This window comes from Astatotilapia calliptera, chromosome 14, assembly GCF_900246225.1.
Source record: "Astatotilapia calliptera chromosome 14, fAstCal1.2, whole genome shotgun sequence".
NCBI lineage: Eukaryota > Metazoa > Chordata > Actinopteri > Cichliformes > Cichlidae > Astatotilapia > Astatotilapia calliptera.
In genome coordinates, this window is record NC_039315.1 from 3,309,517 (window position 1) to 3,321,876 (window position 12,360).

Genomic DNA, 12,360 nt, shown 5'->3' on the forward strand with positions numbered 1-12,360 from the left:
AAGTAAGCTTCAAAATTTGGACATTGTACATGCAGATTGTTGGTTTTAAAATGCGTTTCAGCTTTAAGTTTTGCATTTAATGCACAGCTGGTTGTCAAACTGTGGTGCTGGCCCCGCTGGTGGGACACGAACCACCAGGTAAGAAATATGAATTAAGGTGAAATTGATACTCACCTTGAAAGTAAATAAATCAGGACTTTTGTTTTGTGTGTCAATGACTGATTGAAAAGAGAACTGCGTCAGTGTGGAAACCAATGAGTACAAGACTGATGTTCACAGCTTCACGGAGTGTTTAACGAGAAAAGTGAGTAAGCTGAGTGAAATGCCCCTTTAGGGTGACGTCAGAAGGAAAGATGTGTCACTGCTCCATTTTCGGGTGCAACAAACGTCACGTGTGACGTAAGTGTGGCAGCCTACAGTAAATGTGAATATATCACACCATCCATACAACTTTACACTGAATAAATATATTTTAGAAATATACGAGTATAAATAAACGGTTATCAGTCTGCGCATGCGCGCTTTCCCCGTTTCAGGGTAAATTAAAAAGTTTGATAAGAAAGGGAATCGTGTTGCAGCCGAGTGATCCATCTTCTCGGCACTAAAGAAGGTCCGGGTTAGGCCACGCCCCCTGGTTGCTACCTGTAGAAAAATGTAACAGGTGAACTCCCAGCTCCCACCCGGACCACCGCTGAAGACACGATGAGTCTGCCGGACTACAAATCAACAGAAAAACCGCCTTCGTCCGCGGCTCCGGTAAGACTGCAGCCCTCGGTGCGATCGTTTGGAAGTTTGGTGGAGCTGAAGGAAATCCTCCACCTGCTCGGGGGCTGAACAGGTGGATGCAGGTGTAGCCAGACAACAAATTATAACTTTTTCCAAAGTGAAACAGGGCAGATGTTTGCTGTGCTGCTGTTTCACGGCATTTTAATCTCTAACAGTTTTCCAGAGACGCGTTAAAGGGCGCTCTGGTTCACAGGAATCAAACTTCCAACTTCGAGGAAGTTTCGTCTGAAATGTTCCCAAAACCTTTCCTGCCGTTTTAGGATTAATGGGAACACCGTTTAACTTCTCTGTGCATGTAAAGGTGGAGCCGACGCAGTGAGCGGTGGGATTTCACCGACTTACTGAAGTATTGCTGTACTTTCAGTTTAGCAGTATATGTAGTACTTTACTTGAGGAACAAGGAAAACGCTGTCATTCATTGGCAGCTACGGTCGGTTCCTTTACGGGCAAATGAGGCGCTGATACAAAGCAGTGCACTGTTACAGCCACAGCTCGGTCATAAAACAGCCACTAATCATCCAATTATAGAGGCAATGTTTGTGAATACTGCAGTCAGGAATGAGAATATTTCCAGAGAATATTTTTAATTTAGATGCTTAAGACCATGAAATGTTGTCTCTGTGCATTGGTTTGGTTTTAACGCTTCTTTATAATATTTAAAGTGTGGTGCGCATGTTTCCTTCCAGTTTTTCTCAAATTAGAGTACAGTATCAGAGAAATGTAGTGTAAGTATCACAGGTAAGAGAGTAAAAAGTGACGCATCGCTGGGTAAGCAGCATTTTACAGCTGAAGCTGTTTACACTGTGGGTATGTCCCGGCTCACAGCGGTGAGCCTGTAGGGCTGATCTAACATGTCTGCATGTCCATGCATCTATTTTCTGCATTTTCCTGTCTTTTATGATCATGTGATAATAAAATAGGTGTTTATTTGTACTCAAAGAGCTTACATGCAGGCTAAATGTCCGCGCTCATGAACCATAGTAACATGGGACTTTTAAGCATATTATGTGGCACAATTAAAATAATTTAAAGAAAACAAACAACAGCAAAATGTTAAGAGACAATGTTTTTGTACATGGTGATTGTTTTTTTTTTTTGTTTTTTGTTTTTTTTTTGTATAATCTTTGTAAAATCTGTTGAAATCTGAAATTTTTATATGTGAATCCTTCCTCTGAATTTAGTGGCATCAGGTAAAAACTACAATATATTTCAAATCTACACTGTTTTCATTAATTTTATATTTTTTAAATGAATATATAATAAACAAATAAACATGTGAAAGGCGTTATCCATAATTTTAATGTTAGTCCTGTGAGGCCGCCCTGACAGGCTGCTTCAGTGTTGACAGACCATGAAGGAATGCAGTCTTATCTACCTGTGCAAATCATTAAGTGGGTGATTCATGCTGCCTGACAGCCTTGCAGAGCTACACACAGTCTGTGCATTCAGGTATTTATTTAGCTTTCTCTATGTGCAGAAAATACTCTTTAAACTCAAGTGAAAATCCTTGTTGTCAGGAATGATCAACATTCAAACTGTATGTAAAGTAAAATGAGCACGCTCCATCGAGACAAGGGGAGGGAAAACTACAAGATGAATATGGATCATCCACAGGAGATGTCTTAGAACCCTCCTTCAAATGCAAACACTTCTAATAAATATGATTAATTTTAAGACTAATTAGTTGTGTTGCAGATTTTGCAAACTAAATTGATCTATTATTGGTTATGTATGACTTTGACTCACAATAATAAGATAAAAGCTGCTTAAACTTTTGATTTATAATCGTCTGTATTTGAGCATGAGGCTGCACATAAGCCCAGTGTTTAAATACTGTAACTGTTCCTGCAGTCATTTGGTGCACTCTGCAGAAACCTAAATATCGTCTTTTTCCTCAGAACTTTCATGTTGTGCAGTTAAATGTCGGGGGTCACCTGTACACCACCACTCTGAGCACGCTCAGGAAGCACTCCGACTCCAAGCTGGCGGAGATCTTCAGCGGACCGCCCAAACTGCGTACTGACACACAGGGATGCTACTTCATTGACCGCGATGGGTCACACTTTGGAGCCATCCTGGAGTTCCTGAGATCAGAACAGCTGCCCAAGGAGAACATCCAGGAGGTCCGACTTATCACGATGTAGCTCTGCTCGTATAAAGCTCCATATTTTTACTTTCTGATTCTACTAGACTGGCTTTGGATGATTCACAATTCAAAATAATCCTTTTTTGTATTTACTGGGCTTTGGCGCCACTGGCACAAATTGTTTTAACTCCTCCTCCTTTTAATTAAGCTTTCTTCTGATTGGTTGCGCCTGCAAACCTGTTAGACAGGGAAGATTATTAGGACTGTCCTCACACTGTTTGGCCATGTTTAATATGAACATCCGCCATAAGTTTACATCGAAGAAGTTCTTAATCGTTTTAAAGTATTTAAGATATGAATATAAAACCAGTTTAAAAAACAGGGGGTGTGCCCTGCTGCCAAAATGAATTTTAAGTTTGCAACTCGTGTTTCTGCAGGTTCATAAGGAGGCGATCCACTACAACATCAAACCGCTGATCAAACTCTTGGAGGAGACTCCTCGGCTGTTTGGAGAGCTGGTGGGAAGGCAGCAGTTCCTCTCCAGAGTCCCACACTACAAGGAAAACATCGAGGTGAGCTGCACTCACACCAATAATCCACGACTGTTTGTAGTTTACACTCCTACTTTGGAATTCATGCAACTTCACATTTCCACTTTTTGAATGATCATTTAGAATTTTTCCTCCAGGTTCTGATTCGTATCGCCAGGGCCGAGGCCATCGCCGCACGCCACTCCTACATCATCATCTGCGTGCTGAGGACGGAGGAGGATTTGGGCTTCTATGATAATGCCATTAACAGCTTGGAGGCGGCTAAGGAGTCGGTGGTGACGTTCGGGCCGTGGAAGGCCGCCCCGTTGGTCAAAGATCTGCTGGACTGTGTAAAGATGGACATCGAGAACCAGGGCTACAGGGTGAGCATCCAGCCTCACGCCGTGGAGAAGAGCTTCCTGTCCAGGAGCTATGACTACTTTTATCAACTCACATTCACCTGGTGGTGATGAGACGGCTGAACAAAACTTGAAACCGTGCATACTCTTTCTTTAAAAAAATTACAGACTGCACTTTGTTATGTTTTTGTTATAGAGCCACACTAAAACAAAGGCTCAGTAAAGCATCGGTCTATCATTAATTTCAAAGGTACTGACTTCCTGAAAGATGGAAAAAAAAAAAAAAGAGGGCTTGTAGCTTCTGCTTGTGATGAGTGAAGTGCATCTTTCCTAGTAGCCAGCAGGGGGCGACTTCTCAGGTTTCAGAAGTCCAGCTAACCTCAGGGGACACTTTAGTGATGAGTTTGGGGTCTTACTCTCTAGCTTTCAGTCTTGTTTACTAGGACATGATGATATGTTTTAATCATTGTCTCTGTTAGTGTCCAGAAGGACTTCAGGCTGGGGCAGCCTTGTGATTTTCATCTGCCTGTCTGTGTTTGTCAGTCAGAGCTACGCCTCACCGTTTTTTCCTTTTCAAACTTGATATTTTTATTTAAACAATAAATGTTCAGCTCAAGGCTTCACAGCAGGACCTGAATAATCAGTGGGTGATGTTGCATTATGGCTATGTTAATGTTTTATGTACAGTCTGTGGGTTTAAGCGCCTGCTGCCAAGCAAAGATTTCTATCTTTTAATTCATTTCAGATGCTTATAAATATAAATGTTGGTTCATATTCAGTGCTGTGTTGAACAAACACTAACTACTCTATTATTAAATCTTCTTGTCCACCCGCAGGTCTCAGTAGTAACTTGTTTAATTAGATGGCATCGTCCACACGTGAAACTCATCCTACTGTCGTTACTGTAACACGAGCCACACAGCTTCTTGCATACGATTTGATGCAAATAATAAAAAGCAATTACAACATTTAGTCAAACAAAATGTCTGAATTTAGTTTTTCACATATTTCCTAAATATTTAGGAAATATGTGAAAATGATAACTCAACAGTTATGTGACATTTAAATTCAAAGAATTTAAATAAAACTCAGTTTCTGTTGGTCAGATTTCTTTCTTTTTTTTCAATCAAACCTAAATACCTAACCTAAATATCACAGAGAGAAAAGTAGTGTGATCGCAAACAATCCACAGGACAGCAGCCACGTACGTCTCCTACATTTACAGCACAAATGATCTTCGAGTGAACACAAAGACGTTTAGAAAGGCAAACAGCTGTGAAGTGTCTATGACGGGTCAGGTTTGTCCGTGCCCTGCAGAAAATCAGCCCCGTAGTAGAACTGGATCAAAAGCAACAAAATCAGTTTTTCTTTTTTGTTGACCAAGTGTACCAAAGGGTTTCTTGTTTCTCCAATTTAATTGAGAAATCAGTGTTTGGTTTTATTTACCTAAATTGATCAAGGGGCCTAATTAAGACAGATCTTGGATTTGGTCACTTGGCCACATGATTTCATACAAATCCAGAGTGATGGTTTCTTTCATAAAAAGCAACATGTCCAGTGATCCTTGGTCATTCAGTCCTTAGCGTGTTGCTGTGTTAGACTTTCTAACCAAAGGTTGGTCCTTTAGTATAAAACTTCATACACTGTAGCCGGGGAAGTTAAGTCAGTGACGAAAAAAAGAGCGTCACACACACGACAACCAAGCATTTCACAACCCAGTTTAAGAGAACTAAAAAGGTCATTAAAAAAAAGAACAAGCGTCCTGACAGAAAGCAGAGCAGTGTTTGCCACAGAGCAGGGCATAGCATCCATCAGCTGTCTCATGTCAGACCACATCCTTTGTGATCAGAGTGTGACTAAACGGCAACAAACAGCGGTTACAGGGGCCGATTGTGCAGCTCGGAGGCCACAGATAAGAAAAAATCTGGGGTCGTTTCCACAAGCAGCCCATGAGTGTCCTGCTGGTGTGTCTTCCACAACATTAACCTAGATTTGTTAACATGATAAAATTACAGACAATCTTCAGTTTTCATCTAAAGGACGTTCAAAAGAAAAAACAAAACTAACAAGTAGCACTGCTGCACACAGTGAGCTTGACAGGGAGCATTTAATAAAGTCCCAACAGCTATAAATACCTAAGTTGGTCCACAAATATTTGGTGAATTCATGAGTGAATGTTTGGTCGCTGAAAAGTCAGATGGCAGAATGTTAGCAGCTGACAAGCTCTTCTTGAAGAATTTCTTCGAATTTTAGCTCAAGTGCAGGATGACGCGCAAAGAGAAAAAAGGTTTGCTGAGGTATTAGGTCAAAGCACGATTTCTTCCCTTGTTCAAAGAAAGAGGAGAGGTGGACACGTAGCATACAGTATTTTCACCACAATGACACAATTGCACTTCCTCACAAAAGCCCCTGAGGATGAAATATTGCACAAGATTTCACACCCTGGATCTCATTATAAGAAAAGTGATGCTGCTAAGTGACAATTCAAAAAACTCAAAAAACAACGTTTTTGTTTGTGTTTAACACAAACGCCGTTACTCAGCTCTGAGCGTGAGCAGACATCTTTTTATTCTTTGCTGTTTCACAAAACTGTGCCACCTGTGATCAGCCCAGCAGCACTGTTTGACTGGATCATTTGAGCAAAGCATAAGAGTGCAGTTAACAAGTCCTCTAATCTTGCTTTAAAGCCACAGGTCAGGCACCTTCAGGCAGGCACCAGTAGCAGGAATGAACTGAGCAAATCTAAATTAAAAATAGATATCAATATAAAGATCGATTATTTAGAATTATGTTATTGTGTTGGCGTTTATTTCACTAAAACTTTGGATGTCTAAAGTGGAAAATATCAGAAGAAGTTTGAAAACCACTGATTGAAACCACACACTGTAAAAGAGATGAACACAGCTGCTGTATCACCCACTGGTCTGGCCTGTGCATCTGAAGCTTCAGTGTTTGCATTTTGCCTTCTGACATGTTCGTTTTTCAATGTTGAGATGGAAGCTTTGAGTGCAAAGACCCAGCTGGGTTTTCAGTATAAGGATCCTTGTGCTCTTTTGCGTTCCTGTTTTTTGTGACCACACAGACCCTGCAGAGAATTTAAGCTACAGTCCACCGTCCGTCCACCTTTGATTATAAAGCACTTTAAAACAACTACAGCTGACACAAAGTGCTGTGCATTGAAACTAAACAAAATAATAAAAATACGACATAATAAGATATAAATAAAACCATAAAAAAGATTCAAGCAAACACAAACGTCTGGGATGATTTGTGTCTCACAGGAAACCAAATGATGTGTCAGATAATTCTATTAAAATGCTCCAGAATGAACCAGCACCATAAACATGGTGGAGAGGTCCAGTTTAGTGACGCCAGTCTGGCTCCTAAAAATTGATTAGTGACCACCTAACAACCACCGGTCATCAGGGGAAAATGAGTATCCTAACTGGATGTGACTGGTTGCTGGAGACTGCTGTGACGTCAAATGCTAAAGCTTAATTCATGCGGGTCTGCAGACCAGTCAGTGACCCACCAGTAAGCACCAGGTGGTTGTTGTCATTGAGTAAAACTCCTTGTAAAACGCTTTACTGCACGCTGCTGCACCGAAAGCCTTTTTGGAACAGCTTTGCACTGCAGGTTTCTACAGTCACCCATAGTTTGTATGGAAGACGCTGACTTGTCTGCAAACAGTCACCGACTACAGGCCACTCTGCAGCGAGTCTGTGACTGCAGCACAAACTGGAAACAGAGACGCTTGAATCATGTTGATTTGGCAGTGAGGCACAACTTGTACTTTGAAGTTGTTCGTGGACAAATCTGCGTCTTCACTGCAAATGCATAGCCGCAGCAATCTGCCACTAACTGAAACGATCACTAGGAAGTTTTGGGTGTGGCACCCTGTTTGTAACTGAGACAGCCACCAACCTCCTGCAACTACTCATCATTTTTCCCTGGTTACTGGAGATTACCAGGGAGTTGCTGTCCAGTCTAGGCCTGTGTCACTACAGCTGTATCCAGTGTATGTAACAGTATTTTAGATTTTATTCTCTTAAAAACATACAAGGTACTGTGAAAATCCTTTCACATGGTATCCAAATATGTATGTTTGCAGTTTGGAGTAAAATGCAGAAGCAGCACAGGTCTGATGGGCAGGGACAGCAGGAGCTTTGATGTGATTTAAAGAAATGGAAAAAGCTGCTCGTTATAAGCACAGAAATGAGCTTTCACACATAAACACATTTTACTGAATGTGTTTGTGATGAAAAACATTTAACACGTCGTGCTGAATACCTGTGAGGCTCGTATCAGTGAGGCTGAAGGCTGATGTGAGCGTCCTGTTTAGTTTGGGGGTAACACAGGAAATGAAGGCAGCAGTCTAGAAAGAGCTGAGGCAGCAGCGACGAGAACAAAACACGCTCCAGTGTTGAAATCACAAACATGATGAGAGTCCTGCTGCTCACCAGTCTTCTCCTGACAGGTACAGATTGTTTGTTGTTGGTTTGATTCTTAGCTACAGAGGTTTCTCCTTTTTTTGAGATTTGTATTCTTTAAAAGCTCTTTTAAATGTAAATGAACACGTGTCTGATGAAGACACACAGAAAGAAGTTTTGCTTCACTTGAATTACTTTTACTTTTTTATCTAATCTTTTTTTTAGGATCCATTTATCCAATCGTTTTAATATTCAGAACCGATTGTGATTAAAAATGAAATCTGAAACACAGACCTCACGAAGGCAAAGCTTTTATCTCCACACAGGGTTTTGTGTGACTTTTTGGATGTGTTTGATTGTTTGCAGGTTTACTCAAAAATAGATTTGCATAAAAAATCTACAGGAGGTGAAAAAGTCTCCCAACTTGTGAGAAAGTGAGAAATTGTCTTAATTTTCTCATGAAAATAAAATTCAAATTAAAAACTTCAAACATTAACATTAAACATTTCGAGAGACTCACACGTGGAGGGAACTTTTAGTCTGTAACTTAATTAAAATTTACATTTAAAAGATTAAAAACGTCATTTTATTCACTGTTATTTGTTATCCTATATACAACTCTGACTTTTAGGTTTCCATGTCTGTTCCTAATGTTTGATGCAGATCTGTAGTTCTGAACTGTAGCCGAACAATTTATTGGCTTTTTGGGGGGGTTGTGTTTTCCTTCTTTGTTTTTTTGTCATTTAATTTTTTTTTATCTCTCATTTCAAATACATTCAACAGGGCGGCTGACTGTATAAAGGTGATTATAGACACAGGGGAAAATCGTTGGTATGCAATTTGGTCCTCGACCTTTTGTCATGTTGGCCTCATGCAGGGAGTTCTCTGACCTTTTAGTCTTTAAGTCTTAAAAATGTGCAAACAGCACAAGCAGGGAAAGTCTTTCTTTAAACTGCTTTTTTTTTTCCTTAAAATGAAAATTACAGACTACAAAGTTGGACTGTACTGTAAGAAAATATTAAAGAGCACAGATGTTTGACTATTACTGCATACTAAATTGCTCCTTTTAGATCTTTCATGTCTTTCATGAAGGTTTTATCAGATTTGTTTAAATAAAAAATCTCTTGTTGACAGGTGCGAGGTGCAAAAAGGACGTGTTTGTGTACAGCACAGTTGGAGGAGACGTTCTTCTTCCATGCATGGTGTCCTCAGACTGCTCCGCCATCTCCTGGACCTTCTTTAACAAAGGCACGGACGTGCGGTTCGTCCATGAGGTCGTCAATGGGAAGGTGATGGCCGATTCAGACAAATCCAGCCGTATGACCTTCACATCCAACTGCTCCATCAGCCTCCGCAACCTCAGGGTGCGGGACGCTGGATCCTACGTCTGCCTGAGGAACGACCAGCCTGTCACTGACGTTTACCTCTCCCTCCTCACAATCTCGTCTTTCTCCACCTTCACCGACCTCCAGCCTGGAGGAATCCTCTCCTTGACCTGCACCTTCTTCACTTATTATGACGCAGGGAGCTGCAAGTCATACTCAAAGAGCGTGTTCGGCCTGAGCTGGGTGGATGAGGATGGGAGAAAGCTGCCCAACAACAGCAGGTTGGTTTTTTAGGTCATTTTATTTCTGTTAATCATAAAGACTATTACCATAAATAACCCATAACACATGTTGTGCTGTATTGCAATAAATGTTTTCTTTATTGCAATCATCTTAATAGATAACCATTTTTTTTTATTTTAATCGTTTAAAAACAGCTAGTACCATTAAATATAAAATATGAGAAAAAGTAAAAGATTTATTTATTCTTTATCTAAGGAGGAAAATATTTCCTGTTATTAAAAAAATCTAAATTGCGAGAGTATCTGAGCTGAATTTAGATCGATGAGGTTCTAATACAGACACATACACACAGCAAAATACACAAAATGAGTATATGAGATAAAGACTGAATAAAAAAAACAACCAGAATTATAAACTTATATTTTACATTATAAAAGAAAATGTAAGTCAAATGAAATTATTGTCTCAGACCAAAACTAAAAGCAGAAATGTTCAGGTGAACACTGCCTGGTGATGAACGACAGCTGTGTGATGTTTCTCTGTCCGTTTCACCTCTGTGCAGGTACAACCTGACCAGCCACACTCGCTGCAACATCACTCTGGTGACAAAACTCCAGAAGGACGACAACAACAGGAGGTGGAGGTGTCTGGTGAACACCACAGAGAACAGCAGAGCCGTGTTTCTGGACTTCAGGTCTGCCTTTTTGTTCCAAAATAATGATGATGACAGCCTGAATCCTTCGGTCACGGCGATGTGTCAGGTGAAGCTGCCCATCAGCCGCATCGTGCTCTGTGTGGCCCTCCCGATCATGGTGACCATAGTGGCATTCTTCACGTGGAAGTCGGACCGCGAGAGGGCCAAAGCATCAGCAGAATCCTTCATGCTCCACGAGATCAACTGACCGTCCATCACTGCAGGATTTTTGTACTATTTTCACTTCTCTGGCCCCTTTTCAATCATCACATCCTCATGGATCCTGTAAGAGAATACTACTACAGTTATGTTGCAGTATTGTATTATTAATGACATATTTTGCATGTATGCAAAAAAAAGGTTCTTGTTGTTTTTTAGTTCTTTGTTTGTTTGGGTTTTTAGATTTGTTTTTACTGCTGAAATGTGTAAAAAACGTCGCCTGGATGCGATCTGTTGCTATGTTGCGTTGTTTTAAAGCCTGTATAGATCTTTCAGCACTGATGGTACATTTCCAGATGTGCAAGCCGCCGGACCAGGGGCATAATCAGACCCAACCAATATAACCCCCCAATAAAATTATGAATTATCTTGCATAAATAGGCTGTTGATTTTCTTTACTGATTTCAGATATTACCAGCAAAATAGTTGCATGTTTAATCATCTGGGAATTTACCCAGATTTATTTATTTATTTAGGCAGAGATCTTGACCCCCATTGGTAAACATTATTCTGAAAAGTTTCCACAATTTGTAGACAGTTTTTTGGAGCTTGGTGAACCTCTGTCCATCCTCTCTTTTTATACCTGGTCTGTTACTGACCTGTTGTTAAGTAACACAGCTGTGAAATGTCCTCCAGTTGATGCTTTTTAGTACCACTTACTTTTCCAGCTTTTGTTGTCCCAACTTTTCTCAGATGTGTTGCTGCCGTCAAATTCAAAATGAGCTAATGTTTTATAGTAAAATATTTCACTTTAAACATTTTTAATGTTTTGGTGTTGTATGTTGAATAAAATGTTGGTTTATGAGATCTGAAAATAATTGCATTGTGTTTTATTTACAAACTTTGTTGACATTGGGGTTGTAATTGTCTGAAATCGCTAAAAGTGTGCGAAGATGCAAGGTCATAGCTTCACTGCATTACACAGCTACAAAGTATTACAAAGCTAAAACAAATAGTAGATCATCCAAATATCATTACTCACATTTGCTTAAATAGAAAAATAGTAAATACGTGCAGTGATTCACTGAAATATGCATATATACAAAACAAATAGGAACAACAAGAGTACAATTCTAACAAGTCTGAAAAGTCCATATTTGGCATGATCACCTTTATTCATCAGCACAGCTGTCTTGTAATTTCTATAAGTGGTCTTCAGGAATAATCCTCCAGACTTCTTTAAAGCTCTTCTTTGGATTTCTTCTGGTCTCCATCAAGATGATCTCACACTGCTACAGTGATGCTGAGTCTTTCCAGATGGTATTGGATTCCAAGTTCCCCAACATCACAGGATCCAAACCACAACAGAGCCTCTTGTAGAGACCCTCTGCTGTACCTCTCTCTTGACCTCCATCTGTCAAATTTCCTCCAAATGTTAGAGACACACTGCACATTATGTTGAAATGTGCCTAATTGTAGCTAAGTGCCTAAAGAATCAACTTAAAATAGCTTATTTTGCTAGTTGCCTGTTACGTGTAGACATAATACTGGTTTCTCCCTTGACTTAGAGGCTGTCTTATGCTTGAAGAGGTGAAGAGGTGTTTAGTGAAAAAGAAAGAAAATATTTTTTGCATATCAAATCTGACATAAAGCTATAAAAATAAACAAAATGAAAGTATATATAAATATTAATATCCAAAATAATAATTAAAAGATCGATGTCGCGGACATGGACAATATCAGGAAGT

The 12,360-nt window shown here is 40.0% G+C and overlaps 2 protein-coding genes across 2 annotated transcripts; both read left to right on the plus strand.

Moving 5' to 3' along the window:
- Positions 1 to 553: 553 nt before the first annotated feature.
- kctd14 (potassium channel tetramerization domain containing 14) lies at positions 554 to 4,593 on the plus strand. Its single transcript, XM_026192416.1, has 4 exons — positions 554 to 756; positions 2,685 to 2,909; positions 3,310 to 3,444; positions 3,561 to 4,593. Exons 1-4 carry the CDS (start codon positions 703 to 705, stop codon positions 3,870 to 3,872), a joined length of 726 nt encoding a protein of 241 aa, XP_026048201.1. The 5' UTR covers positions 554 to 702; the 3' UTR covers positions 3,873 to 4,593.
- A 3,595-nt stretch (positions 4,594 to 8,188) lies between these two features.
- LOC113036318 (uncharacterized) lies at positions 8,189 to 10,674 on the plus strand. The gene is made up of 3 exons (XM_026192587.1): positions 8,189 to 8,238; positions 9,326 to 9,797; positions 10,322 to 10,674. Exons 1-3 carry the CDS (start codon positions 8,199 to 8,201, stop codon positions 10,659 to 10,661), a joined length of 852 nt encoding a protein of 283 aa, XP_026048372.1. The 5' UTR covers positions 8,189 to 8,198; the 3' UTR covers positions 10,662 to 10,674.
- Positions 10,675 to 12,360: the final 1,686 nt, after the last annotated feature.